Source organism: Somniosus microcephalus, chromosome 9, assembly GCF_052327205.1.
Source record: "Somniosus microcephalus isolate GS21.2 chromosome 9, FLI_Smic_1.0, whole genome shotgun sequence".
Classification (NCBI taxonomy): Eukaryota; Metazoa; Chordata; class Chondrichthyes; order Squaliformes; family Somniosidae; genus Somniosus; species Somniosus microcephalus.
This window is the reverse complement of record NC_140995.1, coordinates 164,121,302-164,145,458: the sequence shown is the minus strand read 5'-3', so window position 1 is coordinate 164,145,458 and position 24,157 is coordinate 164,121,302. Positions and strand designations below refer to the sequence as shown.

The 24,157-nt window shown below is 46.7% G+C and overlaps 1 protein-coding gene across 7 annotated transcripts in view; it reads left to right on the top strand.

Annotated features, from left to right (window-relative positions):
* Nucleotides 1-24,157, top strand: part of usp45 (ubiquitin specific peptidase 45) — a 174,317-nt gene that overhangs the window by 113,043 nt on the left and 37,117 nt on the right. For all 7 annotated transcript variants that reach the window (XR_015079571.1, XM_085997447.1, XM_085997444.1 and 4 more), the window contains exon 9: nt 14,259-14,346. Coding sequence is in view for 6 of the 7 variants with exons in the window: in XM_085997447.1 (XP_085853573.1) it covers nt 14,259-14,346 (88 nt within the window). In the remaining variant the exon portion in view is untranslated. The remainder of the gene's footprint in view (nt 1-14,258; nt 14,347-24,157) is intronic.

Here is a 24,157-nt window from a genome sequence, read left to right as displayed (position 1 = left end):
TTTTCACGAGCGCTGAGACAACTCGGCAGGAACTGTGACTTTAAAGCGGTGACGGCTACTGCGAACATGGAAGACAATGTCCGCGACGCCTTGGTGAGAGGCCTACGTTCCGACTACACACGGCAAAGACTGCTTGAAGCTAAGGACATAGACCTGGACAAGGCCGAAGCCCTCGCCCTCACCCTAGAGGCCACCCAGCAAGACCAGGAAGCGTTTGCCAGGTACTATTCGCGACCCTGGGACTCGGGCCCGACCCCCACCCCACCACCCTTCACAGCGCTGCCCCCGGGACCTACCTCAGCGTCTGCATCACGGATCCGACCGGGCCCGCTAGCCCCGGTACCGGCCCCGACATCAGGCAACCCCGATCGGGCCGCTGGCTGCTTCTTTTGCGGCCAGGAGAAGCATCCGAGGTCGCGCTGCCCAGCCAAAAACTCGACCTGCAAAACCTGCCTCAAGAAAGGCCACTTCTCCAAGGCCTGCAGAAGCAAATCCTCAGAAGCCAGCAGTGCCTCATGCGAACCCTGGGGGCGGCCATCTTTGTGCGGGGCAGCCGAAGCCTGCAGAGCCTCATGGGAAAACCAGGGGCGGCCATCTTTGTGCGGGGCAGCCGAAGCCTGCAGAGCCTCATGGGAAAACCAGGGGCGGCCATCTTTGTGTGGGGCAGCCGAAGCCTGCAGAGCCTCATGGGAACAGCAGGGGCGGCCATCTTTGTGCGGGGCAAACGATTTAAACAGAGCCTCATGTGAACTACGGGGGCCGCCATCTTCGCCGCCATCTTGTCATGACAACGACGCGCTCATCTACACCCTAGCTTCCGTGACCCTGGATCAAGCCCGCCCGCACCACCTGGCCAGCTCAATGATGGACATCAAAGTCAACGGCCACGCCACGACCTGCCTGTTCGACAGCGGAAGCACGGAGAGCTTCATCCACCCAGACACGGTGAGCCACTACTCCCTCCCCGTCCTGCCAACGCGCAGCCGCATCTCGATGGCATCGAGGTCGCACGCCACAGACATCAGCGGCTACTGTGTCGTGACATTGTCGGTTAAAGGGACAGAGTATAAAAATTTTAAACTCCTCGTACTCCCCCAGCTGTGCGCTGCCGTCATACTAGGGCTGGACTTCCAATCCCACCTCCAAAGTGTAACCCTAGCATACGGTGGACCCCTCCCCCCACTCACAGTCGACAACCAGCGAAAGTTAAACCGCCCACCGCGTAACACCTGCAGCCTATCCACCCTCAAGGTACCGCCACCTTCCCTGTTCGCTAACCTCACCCCCGACTGCAAACCTGTCGCTACTAAGAGCAGGCGGTACAGCGCTGGGGACAGAGCCTTCATTAGCTCTGAGGTGCAGCGACTCCTGAAAGAGGGCATTATTGAGGGGAGCAGCAGCCCCTGGCGTGCCCAGGTGGTGGTAGTCAAGACCGGCGACAAAAATCGCCTGGTTATCGACTACAGCCAGACCATAAACAGATACACCCAGCTGGACGCATACCCCCTCCCCCGCATATCGGACATGGTCAATGAGATTGCACAATACCGCGTATTCTCGACCATCGACCTCAAGTCGGCCTACCACCAACTCCCCATCAGCCCGGAGGACAGCCAGTACACCGCCTTCGAGGCGAATGGCCGCCTCTACCAATTCCTTAGGGTCCCCTTTGGTGTCACCAACGGGGTCTCGGTTTTCCAACGGGAGATGGACCGGATGGTTGACCAGAACGGACTACAGGCCACTTTCCCCTATCTCGATAACGTCACCATCTGCGGCCGCAACCGGCAGGACCATGACGTGAATCTGGAGAAATTCCTCCGTACGGCCCAACGGCTGAACCTCACCTACAATAAGGAGAAATGCGTGTTTAACACAGCGCGCCTTGCCATCCTTGGCTGTGTAGTAGAGAACGGAGTCATCGGCCCCGACCCCGAAAGAATGCGCCCCCTCATGGAGCTACCCCTCCCCCACTGTCCAAAAGCACTTAGGAGAACCCTGGGGCTTTTCGCCTACTATGCCCAATGGGTACCCAATTATGCGGACAAAGCCAGACCCCTCCTGAAAACCACATCCTTCCCCCTCACGGAAGAGGCGTGCGCGGCCTTCTCCCTCATTAAGGGAGACATAGCCAAGGCCACAATGCACGCAGTGGATGAGTCAATCCCCTTCCAAGTGGAGAGCGATGCATCCGACTTCGCCCTAGCCGCTACCCTTAACCAGGAGGGTAGGCCGGTAGCCTTCTTCTCAAGGACCCTACAGGGCCCCGAGACCCGACACTCGTCGGTCGAGAAGGAAGCCCAGGCAATTGTGGAGGCAGTACGGCGCTGGAGGCACTACTTGGCAGGCAAACGATTTACCCTCCTCACCGACCAACGCTCGGTTGCCTTCATGTTTAATAACAAGCTGAGGGGCAAGATCAAGAACGACAAAATCTTGAGGTGGAGAATCGAGCTTTCCACCTATGATTATGAGATCTTGTACCGGCCCGGTAAACTGAACGACCCCCCTGATGCTCTTTCACGCATTACATGCGCCAGCGCGCAAAGTGATAGACTTCAGACCCTCCACAATGACCTCTGCCACCCCGGAGTCACCAGACTCTACCATTTCATTAAGGCCCGCAACCTGCCATACTCCATCGAGGAGGTCAGGACCATGACCAGGAACTGCCAGATCTGTGCTGAGTGCAAACCGCACTTCTATAAGCCGGACAGAGCAAGCCTGATCAAGGCCACCCGCCCCTTCGAGCGTCTGAGCATCGACTTCAAGGGGCCCCTACCGTCATCCGACCGTAATGTGTACTTCCTCAACATCGTTGATGAGTACTCCCGTTTCCCCTTTGCCTTCCCCTGCCCAGACATGACCAGTAACACGGTCATTAAATGCCTGAACAAACTCTTCGCCTTGTTCGGGTTCCCGAACTATATACATAGTGACCGGGGCGCCTCCTTCATGAGCGAGGAACTCCGTCAGTTCCTATTGGAGAGGGGTATTGCAGCAAGCAGGACCACCAGCTACAACCCCCGAGGGAACGGCCAGGTGGAAAGAGAGAACGCGACGGTATGGAAGGCCACCCTCTTAGCCTTAAAGTCTAAGGGCCTCCCAACCTCCCGCTGGCAAGAGGTCCTCCCGATTGTGCTGCACTCCATCCGGTCACTACTTTGCACTGCCATTAACACCACCCCCCATGCTCGAATGTTTGTCTTCCCCAGGAAGTCGACTACGGGAACCACCCTACCAACCTGGCTGACCTCTCCGGGACCCGTCTTGCTGCGAAAGCACGTGAGGGCCCATAAAACGGACCCCCTGGTCGAGAAGGTGAACCTCCTGCACGCCAACCCCCAGTACGCCTATGTGGCTTACCCAGACGGACGGGAGGACACTGTCTCCTTACGAGACCTCGCACCCTCACCCCCCCCTCCCAACCCCCCGAGTCCAGCCGAGGTAGACGGCATGCCGGAACCCCACGAGCCTTTGCCGACTACGCAGACACCAGCTTTAACACCGGATAATGTAACACCGCCGCTGCGACGATCGGAGAGGCTAACGAAGCCTCCGGACAGACTGACATACCAGAGCTGGTAATACACTTCACCCCGCCGGACTCTAATCTAAACAAGGGGTGAATGTGGTAAACCACTGTTATAGTTATCACTGTATATTGTTCTCACTGTTCTCACTGTCACATCACTACACGAGGTCGCCTCTTGCCGCACTGTTATACCTGGGCTGACCACCTCCGACTCCGCCCATTACCTGCCCAGGTATAAAGGTAGCTGACTGGCTAGTATTCCTCCCTGTTGGATCGGATCACCCACGAGGGTGGGCTCTGTTATTTAGCCAATAAAAACCTTCAGTTACGTTCTTAACTCGTCGCCTTTTATTGGACTAATTGATAGGCATATCAGTTGGTTTGGGAGGAAAAGCAAATAAATAATTGTGGATTGTTGCTCAGTATTCTTAAAACACATTGGCCCAAAATTTGCGGTCGGATGCCTCCGACCAGCAAAAAATCTATGAATTTACCTGGTGGCCCGGGAGGTGCGGAGACTTCTGCTCCTGGGCCTCTCCGGGTACGAGTGGGTAGAGACCCACGTATCCCAGGGGCGCATGCGGTTCGCAAGCGCCCCTGGGATCACGTGGGCCGGCCCAACCAATAAAAGGGAATCCCCATTCATACTTATGGGAGTTCCGAACGTACGGAATCCTCATAAGTATGAATGGGGATCACTTAAAAAATACACAAACATATGAAATAAATAAAATTACATTTTAAAAAATTAATTTAAATGCCACCTAATTAAATACAGAGTCCAAAAATCTATCTATCTCAGCCTTGAAAATACTCGACAACTGAGCATCCACAGCCCTCTGTGGTAGAGAATTCGAAAGATTCACAACCCTCTGAGTGAAGAAATTTCTCTTCATCTCGGTCCTAAATGGCTGCCCCCTTACCCTGAGACTATGCCCCCTAGTTCTGGACTCTCCAGCCAGGGGAAACAACCTCTCGGCATCTACCATGTTAATTCCCCTCAATCTTTTATGTTTCAATGAGATCACCTCTCATTCTTCTAAACCCGAGAGAATATAGGCCCAATCTACTTAATATCTCCTCGTACGACAACCCTCCCATCTCGGGGATCAATCTAGTGAACCTTCATTGCACCGCCTCTATGGCATGTTTATCCTTCCTTGGGAATGGAGACCAAAACTACACAGTACTCCAGGTATGGTGTCACCAAAGCCCTGTACAATTGCAGCAAGACTTCCTTACTCTTGTACTGCAACCCCCTTGCAATACCAGCCAACATACCATTTGCTTTCCTAATTTCTTGCTGTACCTGCATGTTAACTTTCTGTGATATGTACAAGGACACCTAAATCTCTCTGAACACCAACATTTAATAGTTTCTCACCATTTAAAAAATATTCTGTCTCTTTATTCTACTAAGTGAATAACATTTCCCCACATTATACTCCATCTGCCACCTTCTTGCCCACTCACTTAACCTGTCTATATCCCTTTGCAGACTCTGTCCTCCTCACAGCTTATTTTCCCATCTAGCTTTGTATCGTCAGCAAACGTGGATACATTGCACTCTGTCCCTTCATCTAAGTCATTTTAATATAGATTGTAAATAGCTGAGGCCCCAGCACTGATCCTTGCAGCACTCCACCAGTAACAGCCTGCCAACCTGAAAATGATCCATTTATTCCTACCCTCTGTTTTCTATTCTTTAACCACTCTAATTTTCCTCGCCTCATGTCTGGATCTGTTCTAGCCTGGGTCTGTGGCACCTTATCGAATGCCTTTTGAAAATCCAAATATATTACATCCACAGGTTCCCGTTTATCTACCCTGCTCCTTACATCCTCAAAAAACTCTTAATAGATTTGTCAAACACGATTTCCCTTTCACAAAACCATGTTGATGCTGCCTAATCATACTATGATTTTCGAAGTGTCCTGTTACCACTTCCTTAATAATGGATTCCAGCATTTTCCTGACAACTGATGTCAGGCTAACTGGCCTGCAGTTCCTTGTTTTCTCTCTCTTTCCTTTCTTGAATAGCAGTGTTACATTTGCTACCTTCCAATCCACTGGGGCTGTTCCAGAATCTAGGGAATTTTGGAAGATCACAACCAATGCATCCATTATCTCTGCAGCCCTCTCTTTTAGAACCCTAGGATGTAGGTCATCAGTTCCAGGGGATTTGTTGGCTTTTAGCCCCATTAATTTCTCTAGTACTTTTTCTTTACTAATATTAATTACTTTAAGTTCCTCACTCATTAGACCTTTGGCTCCCCACTATTTCTGATATGTTTTTTTGACTTCTGCGAAGACGGATGCAAAATATTTGTTTAACGTCGCTGCCATTTCCTTATTCCCCATTATAATTTCTCCTGTCTAAGCCTCTAAAGGACCCACGTTTACTTTCGCTACTCTCTTCCTTTATACATGTAGAAGCTCTTACAATCTGTTTTTATATTTCTTGCCAGTTTACTAATTGATAGTGATTGATTGCTATGATTGGTTAACAAATCCACTATCGTTGTATTATGCGATTACCAGGGTGGTAGAAGGCGAACTAGATGGACCATGGTCTTTTTTCATCTAGCATTTTCTATGTTCCGATGTAAAAGTTTAAAAGGAAACAAAGAACAGACTTAGAGTTCCCAATACACAAATTTATAAAAATGGGAGGATGTTGATAAAGCTGTCAAAAAAGCATAAGGGATCATAAATTTTATAAGTGATGGCATTAAGTACAGTAGCAGAAAGATAATGCTAAACCTATAAAAATGATTAGATTATTGTCTAGTTTTGGGCATCTTACTTCAGAAAAGATATGAAGGCCATGGAGTGGGTGCAAAAGGGATTCACTGCGATGATAGCAGGAATGAAGGTTATAGATATGAGAAAAGGTTAGAGAAACCAGGATTTCTTTCATTAATACATAGGTTCAAATGAGAACTGATAAACATGCTCAAAATTGAGGGGTTTTGATGAACTCAACAGGAAAAAAACTATTTTCATTGGTCAGTGAGCTGGTAACTAGTGGGCATGCATTTAAGAAGCTCACCAAAAGAATGGAGAGAGATGTTAGAATTTAGTTTTTATGCAGAGGGTTGTTGGGACAGAGAATATCCCACCAGAAACAGTGGTGCAAACAGAATGCTATAATATCTATTAAAAGGAAGTCTTTAAATATTTATATGCCAAAATATCTTTTAATAGGAAATGGATAAATATTTTTAAAGGATTCTGTAGGGAAATGGGACTAGATGGATAGCTCATCAAACCGGTATGGGCACGATTGACGAATAGCCTCCTTCTGTACTGTAAGATTCTATGATTTACAGCTTCCTAAAAAAAACCTTTGTGTGCTTAACAAATAATCCAATATAAACCCGAGTGTCGAGTGAAGTTAGCAGCATGCTAAATTCTAATCAGAAATAGTGGCTCTTGTTTCGATGAACCTTTAGTGGTTTTACATTGTTTTTTAAAGAAAACTGTTGATAGCTTGAAACTCAATATTATGGGTCAGCATTGCAAGTTTTAATTTTCATAACAGGAAAATGAAAATGGCCTTGTTAAAAGCATACCTTCACATTTGAGACAGTTTACCATAGATCCTGATTGCTATTAACAGCAGTTCAACCTGTTCTGTCATGATACTGCTGGCACTGTACAACAGGTTGTGGTGCATTGGCACTGGCTCCCATATGTCAGCACATCTGTGAATGTTCTATTCAACCAACCATCCTAAAGTCCACAACTACAGCAATGATCTTGCTTGCAGCAAGTTTTTACGGCGAAAAGAGTGCTTATATTTATCTGTCAGATACCTATTTATTTCATGATAAAGACTTTCAAATAGTAAGTTTTCTGGGATTTTCTTAATGTGGAATTTTAAAGTTCACAAATGTACAGCTACTTTACAGTGGTTTGAAATGCTGCTGCTTTAAAAATAAGTGCATTGTTCAACATCAAAATGCATTAATTTTTTTTGCAATACAATCGGTCGTATGTGTATCACTGCAGCCCTTATGGAGATTGCAATCCCACCATGGTGTTAGGAAATTCCAGGATATTGACCTAATAGCAACAAAGGAACAGAAATGTATGTCAGGATGGCATGTGACTTGGAGGTGATGGTGTTCCCACAACATTGCTGCTCTTGTCCTTCTCAATGATAGAGGTCACAGAGAAGTGAAGGTGTTGTCGACGTAACTTTGATGAGGTATTAGAGTCTATCGTACATACTGCAGCCATCGGTGATGTGGAGGGAGTGGATACTGGGTCCAGTGGTATTGGGGCATTCAAGCAAACTACTCTTGTCACATGCACAATGAATCTTAAGCATTACAATATACTTCAGGAATTACATCTCCCAAGGTGAGTGATGCAAGCAAAAAAATACAACCACCAAAAATAGGTTAATATTTGTATGACCACAGTGGTTCCCAAGTTTGAATCTTCAAATGCTGACTAGGCTTCATTTGGCAATGAGCAGCTACTGTATACTGAGCTGCTGCTGGTATGAAGTGGGCAATCCGGCATCGCTCACAGCAAATTTTGAGCCTTTAATTTTGTTTTTAAAAAGTAATTTTAATTATAGTAGTTGAAATGCTACATTACTGTTTTACCAAAGAGAAGACTCCAAGCTGCATTAGTTGGGAAGCACCACCCAGGAAGCAGGCAGGTTTTGTGGCAGGTATGAGACTAACTTCTGCTCACCTTATTACCTGCACTTTATTGGACATTGCTCTGAATGCAGAGGAAATTGAACAGCAGCTATTAGTGTTTTACCACCAGCGGACAGCTGTAAATTCAGGTTACTTCCAGTGCGGGGGAAAGGCACCCAGGGTATTGTGGAGGAATATTATCCATCAATCTTTCCAGAAGGCACTCACGTTCTGCCTCGTGCCCTTCCATGTATTTAGCATCTATTTAAAAAAAAATATTGGAGAATTTTTCTGATAATCTTGTGTTTTTCAGATTGTATTAGTTTTAAATACTAGTTGAAGTCCTGTGGCATTGCACATGAGAAGTGAATATTGTGGTGTATGTAACCTGTTCCACCTTAAGAGAACTTAAGCCTGTTCCACCTTAAGAGATGTACTACTTTCTCTGGCTGCTGTATACGTAATACCGGTGGTGACCACTGGTATATAAGCACTGTGTAGTAAGATGTATTTCAGATATAGTCCTGACCTCCAACCAGTAAAGACCTGTTGAACTTTAATCTTGTAGCCTGTGTGTTATTAATTACAACTAGAACACACACACTTTACAGTGGCGACGAGTCAGATTCTTACCCTGCGGCAGTTATATCCACGGCGGCTTCGTCCACTGAACGGACGTCGAAGAGAGGTTTCCACCCTCATCACCGTGCTGGAAGACACGTCACGCGGCAGACATCGAGAAACCAGAGTGCAGAAGACACCCTGAACTCGAAGCCTCCATCAGCGGCTGTCAGCTATCTTCTTTCTACCTCGGTAGTGGGTAAGCCGGGCAGCGACGCGACCAGAAAATCGGCCACGTTGGCTGTACAGACGGGGAGGGAAGACGGAGGAATAAGGGCGGTGAGATCGATCGCGACCGGAGATAAGGGCCGGGCCGAAAGGCGCAGCGCGGGGACATCGATCGCGGCTGGTGATAAGGGCCGGGCCGCATTCAGGCTAAAAAGGCGCAGCGTCTGGGGGCAACTGAAGGCGCGAAAGCCGCGGTGAAGCGGAGACAGCGTCGGGGGAAGGGTGAAGACCGCCAAGTGCGGGAAAACCGCCATTTTGTAGGCAGAGGACGAAGAAAAGAGCGCGGAAGCCGCCATCTTGGATAAAAATAAAAAGAAATTAAATTGCAACGATGCCTAAACATGGGAACATTAATACCTTTGATAGCGACATCGAAGATTGGGCTATGTATGTAGAACGCATACAAAATTATTGTAAAGCAAATAAAATCCCAGATGCAGAGAAAGCACTAACATTATTAAACTTAATGGGTGCGAAGACATACGGGCAATTGAAACACCTTGTATCACCAGATGAACCGGCGGATAAGACGTTCGAGGAGATTGTTACTGTCCTGAAAAATCACCTAAACCCCACGCCGCTGATGCTAGCGGAACGATTAAAATTTTACAGCAGAAGGCAGCTGAAGGATGAAAGCAATGCTGAATATTTAATAGAATTGCGTAAGCTAGCAAAGTACTGTCAATTCGGAACGAGATTGACAGAGGCGCTACGAGATAAATTTGTGTGTGGTTTATTAAAAGAAGATACACAAAAGCGATTGCTCGAGGAGAATGAGCTGACGCTTGAGAAAGCGGTTACTATGGCAGCAGCACACGAAGCCGCAGCGAGAGGCACGGCAGTAATGCAGCCACGGTCACCGGAACTCAGTACAAATAAATTGGGTTTGAGTACTGTAAAATGTTATCGTTGCGGAAAGACAACGCACGATCAGAACCAGTGTTGGTTTAAAAACCAAGAATGCAGAACGTGTGGCCGGCTTGGCCACATAGCTAAAGTATGCCGGTCAGGAAAGAAGACCAGCAACAAAAAGTCACCGCAAGGAAAATACATAAAGGTACACAAGGTGACAAAGAACAGTTCGACCGAACAGAAGTCAGATTCAGACGCTAGCAGTAATGAACTGGGTAGCTTAAGAGTACACAACGTTGGTAAGGATGCAGATCTCCAGACAATTTGGGTCACCCTTCAGATAGCAGGAGTCCAAGTAAAGATGGAATTGGACACTGGATCGGCATTGACGGTCATGAATAAGAAAGATTACAAAAGGTTATTCCAACATATTCCCCTACGGGATACGGAGATTATATTGAAAACCTACACGGGGCAAAGAGTGTACCCCGTCGGAAAGATAGAGGTAAAAGTGGTCCACAAGGGCGAAGAAAGCCAAGTAATGGACTTATATGTGCTACCTGAAGGAGGTCCACCACTACTGGGACGGGAGTGGATTAGGAAAATGAATATGGACTGGCACTCCTTGAAGGCACTAACGGTAGATTCCAGGGAAACAGATGTCAAACCTAAACGATTGTCCAGAATATTGGATGATGCTAAAGAGGTGTTCCAGCAGGGACTGGGAACACTGAGAGGAATTACGGCAAACATCAAGATTGATGAACATGCACAACCAAAATTTTTTAAAGCCAGACCTGTACCCTATGCAATACGACCTACTGTAGAAGCGGAACTGGAAGCGCTAGAACGTTCAGGTGTACTGTCTAAGGTAGATTGGAGTGAGTGGGCTACACCCATTGTTCCCGTTATGAAATGTCCTTCGAGCAACAAGCCAGGAGAACCAGGGAAGGTTCGCATCTGTGGAGATTTCAAAATCACCGTTAATCCGGTGCTTCACACGGTGCAGTATCCGCTTCCGCGGATTGAGGATATTTTTGCTTCGTTGTCTGGAGGGAAACACTTCACCAAGATAGACCTGGCGCAGGCGTACTTGCAGATGGAGGTTGAAGAAGAGTCACGCCAATACCTCACGATCAACATGCATCGAGGTTTGTACCGGTACGATCGACTGGTTTTTGGAGTGGCATCGGCTCCAGCAATTTGGCAGAGGGCCATGGAGCAGGTATTACAGGGAATTCCAGGCACACAATGTTACCTGGACAATATTCTGATTACAGGTGATGGTGATGAAGAACACCTCGCAAACTTGGAACTGGTGCTCAACAGACTGAAAGAGTATGGACTTGGAGTTAATCGGCAGAAATGTGAGTTCTTTCAGAAGCGGATCTCGTACTGTGGTCATGTCATTGACCGGGAGGGGCTTCATAAGTCTCCTGACAAGATAGAGGCAGTTGTAAAGGCTCCCGCTCCGGATAATGTCTCTCAGTTGAGGTCGTTTCTAGGATTGATTAACTATTACCATAAGTTTCTACCGAATCTATCCACGGTACTGCACCCGCTGAACGCTCTTTTACAGAAGGGGGTACCATGGGAATGGAGCGAAAACTGTAAGAAGGCATTTCGCAAAAGCAAAGAATTGATCACCTCAGAGGAAGTGTTGGCTCACTTCAACCCAACACTGCCTATTCAGTTGGCTTGTGATGCTTCTCCATATGGTATTGGGGCAGTACTCTCACACAAGTTGCCAAATGGCACGGAAAGGCCAGTCGCGTTTGCATCCAGATCATTGACCTCCACTGAGCGCAACTATGCGCAGATCGATAGGGAGGCTTTCAGCCTTGTATGGGGAGTGAAGAAGTTTAATCATTACCTACAGGGCCAAAAATTCACACTTCTGACAGACCATCAGCCGTTGGTATCCATTTTTAACCCTAAGAAGGGTGTTTCAGTGATGACAGCACAGCGTCTCCAGAGATGGTCCCTTTTCCTAGGGGCACATCAATATCAAATAGAATTCAAAGGTACGAAGCAGCATGGCAATGCTGATGGGCTGTCGCGCCTGCCACTACCTGAAGAAGAAGAAATGACGAAAGTTGACCCTGTTGAGTTATTTCATTCGACCATCATCGAGTGTTTACCAGTCACCAATGCAAGTATTGAAAGAGAAACCAGGAACGACCCGACACTGTCCAGAGTCTACGAGGTGACAGTGAAAGGATGGCCAACACGTGGTGATCCTCTGTTACCGGCATTCTCGGCAAGGCGAGACCAGCTGTCCGTCTGCCATGGTACTTTGATGTACGGGACAAGAGTGATTATTCCTCCCAAGTTAAGGGAAAGAGTTCTAAAAGAACTGCATGAAGGTCATCTGGGGGGAGTGAAGATGAAAAGTCTTGCTAGGGCTTATGTATAGTGGCCGGGTATTGACCAACAGATAGAGGAGTTGACGAAAAGCTGCGCTGGGTGCCAAAAAGTGCAAAATGCACCTCCGATCGCACCACTACACCCATGGGAATGGCCTTCAGCCCCATGGCAACGCGTACATATTGACTTTGCTGGTCCATTCATGGACTCCATGTTCCTAATTGCAGTGGACGCACATTCCAAATGGCCAGAAGTGATCAAGATGAATACCACTACTTCAGAAAAGACAATTGCGGTGTTAAGAACAATATTCGCAAGGAACGGATTGCCAGAACAGATCTGTTCGGACAACGGACCACAGTTCGTGTCGGAAGAATTCCAAAAATTCTTAAAGAAGAATGGGGTGAAACATTATACCTCTGCCCCATATCACCCGGCGACAAACGGGTTGGCCGAGAGATTTGTCCAAACATTCAAAAAGGCAATAAAGGCCATGAACGATGATCAGATTCCGCTACAGCACAAGGTGGACAATTTCCTAATGGCGTATCGAAACGCCGCTCATGCAGTGACTAACCAAAGTCCGGCCATGATGTTTTATAACAGGAGGTTACGGTCCAGGTTGGACTTGTTAAAACCAAATGTGCGGAGGGAAGTGGAAAACAAACAGTTCCGGCATATTAATAACAAGTCCACTCGAAGTTTCGAAGTAGGACAACCAGTGTTGGCAAGGGGCTATGGAAACGAAAAATGGCAGCCCGGAACAATTCGGGCCAGACAAGGACCTCTGATGTACACAGTAGATATTGGTAACAATGTGATAAGGCGTCATGCGGATCAACTGGTAGAATCAAGAGCAAGATTCGAACCCATGGTTGCGACAGAGACAACTGTGGAAGACGTTAATGCACCTGAAGCATCTACCTCGGCAGGGACTGTACCTGATGATGACGTCCAATACATAGGGAACCAACAAGCAGAGTCACCTCAGCAACAAGAATCAGAGACCACTGAAAGGCGTTATCCAGACCGAATCAGAAGGCCTCCTGAGAGACTGAACCTTTGAACTGTTTATACCTGAAGTTATATATGTATATATGTTACGATGTTATGTAAATGGGGATATGACTATTAAGCTAAAAAGGGAGGATTGTGGTGTATGTAACCTGTTCCACCTTAAGAGAACTTAAGCCTGTTCCACCTTAAGAGATGTACTACTTTCTCTGGCTGCTGTATACGTAATACCGGTGGTGACCACTGGTATATAAGCACTGTGTAGTAAGATGTATTTCAGATATAGTCCTGACCTCCAACCAGTAAAGACCTGTTGAACTTTAATCTTGTAGCCTGTGTGTTATTAATTACAACTAGAACACACAGACTTTACAAATATCTAGCATAGTCTTCAGGTGTAAGGGGGGGTTAGAGGGTGGGAATAATTGATTGAGGCATGCTGATGTAATTCAGGCTCCAATTTAAAGTCATACATCCTGTTATTTTTATAAAGGCTTTGACAAAACACATCAATTTGGGAAACAGTGTAGAGTGGTGACAGCATTAGAGTTATGCTGGAGTAGAGGCTAAGGAACTGGGCACTGCAACACTGAGATACAACAGTGCCAACACTGCTGGGAAGGTGTAGTTACCGAGTGACAAAATTACATAGGTGCTTTTCATTCTAAATGTGGACATAGAAAGTCGCTCTCCATTTAAAAGTCATACATACTATGTCTACATTTATAATGGTAACTCCCTATGTAAATTTAGCTCCCCCCCACCCCCCCAGCAATATTTCCATTGACTTCAGACCCCACTAAACTGAAGCCAAAAAAAGATCAAATTAGGGGGAAAAATACACAGTAATTGGGTAGGAGAAATGGAAGCAACATTACATTTTGTGTGATTACTTCCTTCACTGATTTGTAAAAATCAATATACGTAGCTATAATTTGTAATGTTCTGTTTGATTTGCTATACTTTACTTCTCTGCCCAACAGAGCACCACGTTTCAGGGGTTTCCAGCAGCAGGACAGCCAGGAACTGCTTCACTATTTGTTGGATGCCATGCGGATTGAAGAAACGAAGGTAATTGTATGAAATTCTGATTTTATGGAACCCTTTTTTTTTTTAAGAGGGAGAGCGGGGCAGTTAAAAACCTCCTCACTTATTATATTGATATTTCCATATCATTAAAATATAAGTACCTCACTGTGTGTGATGACTATTGCCCAGTTAAAACTGGCATTGATTGTCTCTTCATTGTCTAAAATTGTTGGTTTAAAGATTTTGGATCAGTATAATTTTTTTGATCCATTATTGCTGATTTACAACATTTTGATATTTCCCACTGATGAATGGTATTAGAAGTTTATATTTACTCATCAATATTTCTATATGGTGCAGCTGTCATCTCTCAACTACTGAAGTATTTTTTTCCTGTGTTATTTAAGCTTATATAACATTTTAATGTTTAAAAATGTATATTCAGCACTTACCCAGGGCAGAATATGTCTTTAAATAGCTCCTTTACTCAACAGGTCAAATATGCTAATCGAGAAAGTTAGAACCAGAGCAATTTAGCATGTTGGCAGTGTGAGGAGGGAATAAGATGACATTTAGTTGGTCTAAGACAAATTTTTCATTCGGAATTTTGGAAAATTATCCTTTAAGAATCAAATTTTAATTGTAGGTTTCATAAAATGATATAAACAGAATTCATAAGAAAAGGATGTGTGCTATACCGTAAACCTTGTTTAATTTAGTACTTTTCCTCAACACTTTTGTGTTTGTGACAAAAATGCAGTTTGCATAAGCAGACTGAGGCTCCTTTGATCAGTCACCTGAGCCCTTATACCTGCCCTGTATTGAATAATGGCCTAGAAATTGGGTATAGCCCCGTTTGAGGCGTTAGAACTGGCGATGAGCCAAGTTTATAGCCAGACGAGAGCTATCCGCGCCTGGGGCGATATTGGGTTGCATCGCCCCCAAAGGGGATTCAGGCGCTAAATCAGCCGTTGCACGGTGCTCTTAAGGCGCAAAAGGTCAGGCGCTACTCCAATTTCGACGCGGACGGGCGCAGCGCAGGTGAACTCAATTACGGGAAAGCAGGAGACCTCCAGGCGCCGGCCGGCTCTTAAAGGGGTGGGTCAGTCAGACTGAGCTTCAACACCCAACGCCCTGTAGGCCTCAGATTTGGCGCTCGCCCTTGTCTGGCGGTACAAAGTTCATCATTATGGAGAAGGTTAGGCAGAGAGCAGAGCGCTTCAGCACTGAGGCTCTGGACCAGTTGGTGGCTGCAGTTGAACACCGTCGACAGGTGCTGTACCCGGATAATGGCAAGAGGCCAAATCAGAAGGCTTACCGACGATCTTGGAGGGAGGTTGCTGTGAGGGTCAACTCCAGCAGCATGGCGACCAGGACCCCTGTTCAGTGCAGGAAGAAATTCAACGACCTCACACGGATCGTTAGGGTGAGTGATGGTTTACCAAACTTGTGCTTCCCTCCATCTGCAGCTGACTTCGGGCACCCTGCTGCAATGATGCGCCACTGGCCATCTGTCAGTATGCACCCATGGCCCTTTCTGGGCAGACACATGGACAGATGTCTCAAGGCCTCATGTAAGGGCTCTTGCACAATGGGGGGCATGCGATGATGTCTCAAGGCCTCATGTAACCAAACCTCCCCTTCAACGCGCTGAAGCTCCAGTGCCACCGGAGGCGAGGACCAGGAGGAATCCGGACCAGCCGTTGCAGAATCCGGGGAGCTGAGACATCTGCAGACTGGGGATAGTAGTCCCCTGGAGGGGAGGGGGGGGGTGGCTCTGAGGATGAACCAGTTGCCGGACCAAGCGGCATGGAGCAACGCAGGGGGGATAGGCAAGTTCGGCCACCGTCTCCCCGCAGGGCAAGGCAGGTCGTCATGACTGCTGCACAGAGTGCAGATGAGGTCCGGTGCCTGGCAGAGATGAGCAAACAGGCCCGGGTCAGACACACGGAGCTGATGGCTGCAGTGGAGAAGATGCCTGAGTCAATAGATTCATTGGCTAGTAGTATGTTGGACTTCGGGGCAACAATGGAGAGGACTCTGCAGGGCTTTGGCGCAACAATGGAGAGGTCTCTCCAGGTGTTCGGGGAAACAATGGACAGGTCTATCCAGGGCTTCGGGGCCACAATGGACAGGACTATCCAGGGCTTCGGCCCAACAATGGAGAGGACTGTCCACGGCTTTGAGTCGGCAATGGAAAGGACTGTTCAGGGCTTCGGACAATCCCTGGAAAGGTCTGTGCAGGGCTTGTCCGAGGCAGTGGAGCGGTCGGCTCCTGCCTTGTCCGAAGCCATGGGAAGAACTGTCCAGGCCTTCTCCGAAGCACTGGCACCTGGCACACAGGTCCTCACTGTTGCCACGCATTCACTTGCTGGGCTCCTCCACAGCCAGATTGACGCAACGCGATGTCTCACTGCAGCCACCCTCTCTGCATCAGATAGGATCACACCAGGCCCTTCCACTCCCGTACAAGGCCAGGAATCCATGGAGCTTGCGATTGTGGCGGATGAGCCGAGCCGCTCCCCTCAGATAGCCAGTGTGTCGTCCGACCATGGTACAGGTGTCCTCTCTCGGCAGGAGACCATTGCACATGCCAGCGCTGGGACGCCTGCATTGCAGCTGCCACCACCTGCAGGCCACACTGCTCCCAGCCATGCTCAAAGCAAGCATCCCGCGTCCGCACCCTCCAAGCCCAGAGGTCGGCCAGGCCGTGCCTCGGGGGCTTCTGCGCTTCCAGACAGTCGGCAAGCGTCCCCCAGCCTTGAGGCCGCCACTGGGGTGCAATTACGTAGGAGCAGCAGGGCGGGAAGGGGGCCGGGCGCGAACGAGAAGTCGTTCTCCCTCAAGGGGCCAGTTGTAGAGGGAGGTGCTGAGACGTTTGTTTGTCCAAATTCACGGACAGCCTCACCTGCTGCTATAGGTGCAGATTTTTGTTGAGTTTTGCTGCTTTGCCGAACAGGTCACTTTTATTTTGGCAGTGATGGTTTCTGCTCACTTTACGTTGTTTAGCTGTAATGAAAGACTTTTGTGTCAATAAACGGAAGTTTAAATGTTGCTTGGTGCATGTGACTACTTTCGGTGATGCTGGCATGCAGAGGCCCTCAAACATCCAAAGGGCCCATGAGGTAAGACTCTCATCATTCCGCCACGGGTGTCGAGACGAGTCCAGAGGAGCCTCTGATGAATGGACCTTCCACTTTCAGCAGCCCTTCCATCTTCCTCCTCCTCCTCCTCCTCCTCCGCCTGCTCTTCCTCCTCCTCCTCCTCCTCCGCCTGCTTGTGCAGGGTCCGAGGGAAGGTAATGAATGGACGCGTTCGCTTATAAAGGGCATCTGTCACTTGCCGGATGCAACAGCGGACTGCAGCCTGAGCGACAGTCGCATTGTCCCCAATGGCTGACTGAAAGGAGCCGTTGGCATAAAAATGGAGGCCTTCAGTCAGTGTAGCCATCACGGACAGAGAGGTTCTGCAGCGTTCACGCGGCTGCAGCTCCTGACCAAGCAGGTGGCACAGATCAGTAACAATGTCCCTCCAGATTCGGAGCCTGCGCAAACACTGCTCCTCCGACATGTCAAGGCTTGTCACCTGCTGCCTAAAGACCCTCGCAGCCTCCCGTCGGATTGGCCGACCTCCATTGCCCCTCCTCCTTCTGGACAATCCCGGCCCCCTCTCCCGCCGTCTCTCTGCCCCTGCATAGTGTTGGGTGATGAGGCCGTCGCCCTCCAAACAAGCTCCCATTCGGATGCCAGTTGGTCAAAAGGCTTTTAGGTGTAGTGCTGCAAGTGCTTCGGACAGGGTTGAAGGTCCCAAGTACTGTAAAGCTCAAATCCCAGAACTCCGCTCCACATTAGCTCGCCAACTCTCTCCAGCAGCGATCGCAATGAGCAGGCCAAGTGGCAGAAGATTCTGCACTAGAGCTGTCCCCTTTAAATAGCGCCGCCCTACTCCGAGAAGGGCCTGTTAGCCCTCCTTCAAACTGTCACTAATAACGCTGGGCGCTAAGGCTCCGGGCACCACCCAATATGCGCTCAGGCGCTCCTAAAAGGCGTTGCACACTGAAATGACGTCATGAGCCATTTGCGCTCGCGGGCGCGCGCAAACACTTAGCGCAGGCGCTAAATGTATATTCAATTTCTGAGTCGGCGCTATCCTCATAGCGCTCGCCCCAACATAGGGCTTCGCCCCAATTCTAGGTCTCTTTAGGCGCTCAACGCCGGCGCTACCAACCCAATTTCTAGGCCAATGTATTCTGGTTTAACAATCTGTAATGAAGTATATAGTTTACTGAAGATCATGTTAAGATACCCAAAACATTTTCTACCTCCTCTGAAAGGTAGAAAATACTTCACTTGAGACCAATACATATAGACTAAAACTATTTATTTACAGTCTAATTAATACACAGAAGCCAAATGAATCAACACAGTACTTAAAGTTGGAACCAGACCATAAGGGCTTAAAATATCCTTCTTAGAATGCAATTCTTAGAGAGTCCAATAAGCAGCAAGACCTTTGAATAAAAAATGTCAAATTTATCTCTTGGTCAACCTTCCAGCTAGAAGGTTGTACAAGTTGAGCACCCCAAATCCGGAGTTTCGGAAACCGGACTCCGGGATGATTGGTGGCAGGGGTCCAGAATCCGTAAAATGTTCCGAAATCCGCACACCCTGAGGGAGGCTTATCAAAAACTGGAAATAGCGCAACCTGGGCCCAGGCATTTCTGGACTCTGCACGTGTTTCTGATGTCCGAAATCCGGAAATATAGCAACCTGGGCTCGGGCGCTTCCGGACTTCGGACATCAGAAACACGTTCCGAAGTCCGGAAAACCGGCTCGGCCTCGGTCCCGAGGTTGCTGGATTCGGGAAGTTCAACCTGTACGTGTTTGATCTAAATCTTTATTCAATCCATGAAGTTTGGATTTCCTGCCAGAAATAAAGTTGATGGGAGAAACCACGCTTTCAACTAGCATGATTCACTTTAAATCTAAATTTTTAAACAACCTCCCAAAATTAAGTGTTGAATTAGCCAGTCATAAAGCCTCATAAGTCACAGTTATCAATCATCCATGATTTAAAGATACCAGTAATTGGAACAATTGCATATAATGTTGATGAGTAGGTGCTTACACATCTGGTTTCTAAGTACCTGTTAATGTGTAAACCATATACTGTACAATTTGATTAGCACCAGTAATAATGTCCCTGCATCCTGACTAATTTCCAGGTCACTCAACTGGGTCTGGTCCTGTAGACAGTTTGTCTCCAGGCCTTCATTTTGACATTAGGGAAGGAAAGAATGACTCTAGCTATTTTAACTCTAGCTATTTCAAAACTATGAAATAAAATGCAGAATTTTCCTATTTTGTCATAACTCTTTATTAGCTTTGGCCTAAATGATGCAATGCATTGGTGTGCTAGAGTATCCCAATGAGTTATTTCCCTTCATTTGCCTGCAGTGAGAGTTTCCAACAGCGGAAGAGGTCACCTGGGAATGTGCCAAGAAAGCTACTTTCTTGAGTGAGTGAGAGGAAAATCAAAGAGAGAGTTAATCTATGTCATTCTTGATTCCTCTCCATTGACCAGTTTAGAGATACCATGCAGAGACCTTCAAGTGGGTCTCCTGCCTACTATCTCATCATAGAAGTGACACAGGAAATCTTGACGGGTGAGATGAATGTGAGAAAGATTAGATTAAAAAACCAAGTCCTTGGCATTATTGTGGAGTCCTTTGCAGTATAATGTTTATTCGATAAACGAATATATAGTAAGGTCACATTACATTCAAATTGTTTGTAATTGTAAACATTTACTATTAATGCATCAAGTATAGAGTTGCACCTATGGCTGCTTAATGCCTTGTATCATGCAGTGAAGCCTGTTTTCAATTTAAACTGTAAATTATTTTTGACTGTCATTGTATATCCTTGGGCAGAGTAGTGAGGGACACAGCTAGTAGGGCAGAGACATAGCAATGATTTGAAGGGCTCTAGACGGTGTGACAAAATTAGACTGGCAGGTCTATGGATCTATTCAAACTGCACAGCAGTGACAGTTGTGCCAGTCAGAACCGCGGGTACCCGAGCAGCACAGCATTGTCTGTCCTGGGAACACCACAGCTGTTAATCGAGTTATTGTTGTGGAGTGTCACAACCATGTGGTGTTGAGAGAGGGAGAGAGCCCGCAGCGACGTGCCTGCCACCAGAATCCTTTAGCAGGATTACCACCACGAACATTCTCTTGTTCAGGCTGTTTAGAAAACCCCATGAAGGATATGTTGTAATGTGCATGAATTATCCTTGCTAGTGAGCTTAACAAAACCCTTCAAACTTGATGACTGTGTTTGTCTCCCAAGAAACACAGTATAAGGCGTAAAGCTGATTATTGTTACCTTTTACAGTTCAGACACTTTATTCTTGAACTGCATACCCACACCCACTTCAGTGTGAAATCACAATTGCAACTTGACTGTGTGTTGGAGAAGGGGGGAGGGAACTTAAAGATGATGGGAGGATGACAATCGACAAGTCCTGCAGGGCAATTTTTTCCAATATTATTTGCAATAGATTGGTTAGTGCAGAGGCTTAGAAATAGTTGAAGCCTGCTGCTAATTGATTAATGTCTTTCACCACTGTCACTAGCACCCTGACCATGCAGGGATGATGTCTTTGTTTGACCTAAATAAATGGTTCAATGCACAAAGCTTCACAAAAGGGGCTGTTGATAGTCCTAAACCTATTTAGGGGTATTCAGCTGAGCAATTACCTATTGACTGCTAGTGTGACTATATTGTTGGTCATAGGGTGGAAAGGGCAAATGGAGAACAAACTCGCTGACCAGGTCATCATCTCAAATGGGCCAGTACTGCATAAAAGTAGGGCAACAAACATAGGTTTAATTATATACCATATGAACATTGTTTTAGGAGTGTCTATACATCATTTGTTTTTGGGCACAAAGCTCATTTTAAAGTATGTGATTGTATGGGAAGCTATAAATCCAAGGGATGCTATTTTTTCTTTTAATAAAAGCTCAGCCGTGTCATTTTTCACCAGTCATCTCACTACGTTAGTCCTTGACTTTTAAAGTCCTTTTAGAATTCTTTGTTCAATCCTTCTGTAAAAGCTAATGCAGATATTTAGAATTGTTTAAATGCGGAGTTTCTGTTCCATCGAAAACTACATAGCTCAGAAATATTGAGGTCATAGATTTCTCCTTTTACAGGAAACTTTCGTTTAACCGGAGGTTAAAAGTCCGGAAAGCTCTATCTACCGGCAATTTTCAGGAGCCGTTTTCTATAAGTTTTTTTACTTCTCGTTGCTTTTTTTCCCAGTCAGGCTCTGCAAGGTCTGTAGCTAAGCAACAGCTTCAGCTAGAGACGCTTGCAGCTGCAGCCGACTGTTTTGAAGCTGTTGCTAAGCAACAGGGTTTGTTGATTCACACGGAGCTGAAAAGCTCTGTATGTTTTAACATTAGGGCTGGATTATACGGCAGTTTTGATCTAACGACACCAGCTCGGTCCCGTCAGTGCCGGGTACCAGAAAGTTTCCTGTACTAAGCTTTACTAATTAACAGTGTTGTATATTGCCAACTCTGAAAATAAAACTTGCAACAAGCTTGAGTCTATGTTGATTAATTTTTAACCCTAACTGCACCACCACACAGCGAATGTGATCTCATGTCTGAGAGTAATTGGTAAAAACACATCAAAGATTGACCCGGCCATGTCCATAATAAAACCTTGTCAATCCTTAATCTGGTGGCAGTCAGTTGGCAGAAAAAATGTCTTTCACTTAATCTGAGGCCAATCCTGTAAATGATACTTCCACCTCCAGAATTGGCAGTGGGAAGCATACAAAGAATAATTTCCATGTGCATTTTGGCTGCTGCTCCAGACCAAAACCCATTATTTCTATCTCCTTTTTTGACATCTCTTGGACATTTTGTTACTCTCTTCTCCCCTTCCCCTCACTTATATAACCTTTCATTTCTCCCCTCTCAAGTACTTTGTTCCCCTTATTCCCTACCCCAACTCATCATTACTGCTATGCTTTCCTTCTCTCCAGCTGTTGTCCCAGTCTTCCAGCCCCTTTGAGTAAGCCCACGGGCACCCTCTGTGCCTTTCTCAGCATCTTCCGAAGGGTCCATCATAGCTCTGTTGCTATCTCCTGAAGAGCAGTAACCCCCAACTGGCTGATTCTCCTCTCTTGCTGACCTTTCCTCAAGTATGCCCTTTGGGAGCTAACCTCATCAACCCCCTTCCCCTCCTGCAACCCCACCCACCTCCACCCCCCTGCACTGTGCCATCACCTACAATATAGAAAAAAATCCCAAAGCACTTCACATAGGCATACAAAAATTATTATTGAGTTAAGGAATGAGTGATTAGGAGGGTTGACCAAAAGCTTGGCCAGAGAGGTGGGCTTTTAGGATGGTCTCAAAGGAGACGAGAGGTAGAGAGGCGGAGAAGTTTAAGAAGGGAATTCCAAAGCATAGGGCTTAAGGCATGGCCGCCAGTAGTGGGGCGAAAAGAAGGGTGTGCACAAGAGGATAGTCAGACTAACTGAGAATATGGGAGTGAGAAATTGTAGGGCTGGAGCAGGTTACAGAGTTAGGAAGGGGTGGAAGGTGAGAATTTTAAATTTAAGGCATTGAGGGACCGGGAGCCAATGTAGGGCAGCCAAGACAGGGTGATGGGTGAGTGGGATTTGGTGCACAATAGGATAGAGAGAGCAGAGTTTTGGATCAGCTGAAGTTCTTAGAGGCTAGAAGGTGGGAGGTTAGCAAGGAGAACATTGGAGTAATCGAGTCTGGAGATGACAGGCATATATGAGGAGAGCGATGTTACAGAGATGTTGAACAAGAATGAGATGGACAGTTACTCTGAGGATGGTGGTCCTGAGCAATGTTGTGGCACCATGGAACAAGGCACAACCTGGTAGGGGGCGCAGCGAAAAGCTGGTAGACTTAGAAGCATAGGAGATTTGTAGTTGTGGGAGATTCTGTAATCGGGAATAAATGGCCTTTTTTTCCCCAGCCGTTACCAGGAATCCAAATGGTATGTTGCCTCACAGTGGCTAAATGAAGGACATCATAGAACAGGTGGAAAAACTTCTGGGAAGGGAGGGACAGCAGCCAAAAGCCATGTTCCATGTTGGAACCAATGAATTAGAAGTATGTTTGACATCTTGCAGTGGGAGCTTGAGGAGTTGGGCACAAGATTAAAAAACAAGACTTCAGGAGTGGTAATCTCTATTGTTTCCTTTGCCACGCACTGGACAATTTAAGGAGATAAAGATTAGGAAGGTCAACTTGTAGCTGCAGGGCTCATGCAAGAGGGAGAGGTTCACATTCTTGGAACATGTTCTGCAACAAAGGAAGGCTACACCAAGAGCAACAGGCTTCACTTGAACCGAAACAGTACTAATGTCTTTTCAGAGAGGGTGAAGAAAGCAGTGGGGGAGAAATTAAACTTTTAGTTTTGAAACTACAGGGAGAGCAGAATTAATAAAGTTGTTTGGTATAGAAGGAATTAAAAGGAAACGGTCAGAGAAGGAAGAGAAAGAAAGAGGTTTTGAGGTGGTGAAAACTAAGACCACTCTTGCAGAAGGAACCAATGATATCAAAATTAAATGAAGAAAAGCAGAATTACAAATAAGGGTTAATGTTCCAAACATTTGGGGTCCAGAATGAGTGGTGTTTATGTAAATACACAAAGTATTCAAAACAAAATTGGAGAGTTAGAAGCATTAATAATTATGGAGGAATATGATATAGTAGCTATTATGTAGATGTGACATAGGTTATGACAGGATTAGAAACTTAATTCTGGTTATAACATTTTCAGTTAAGATGT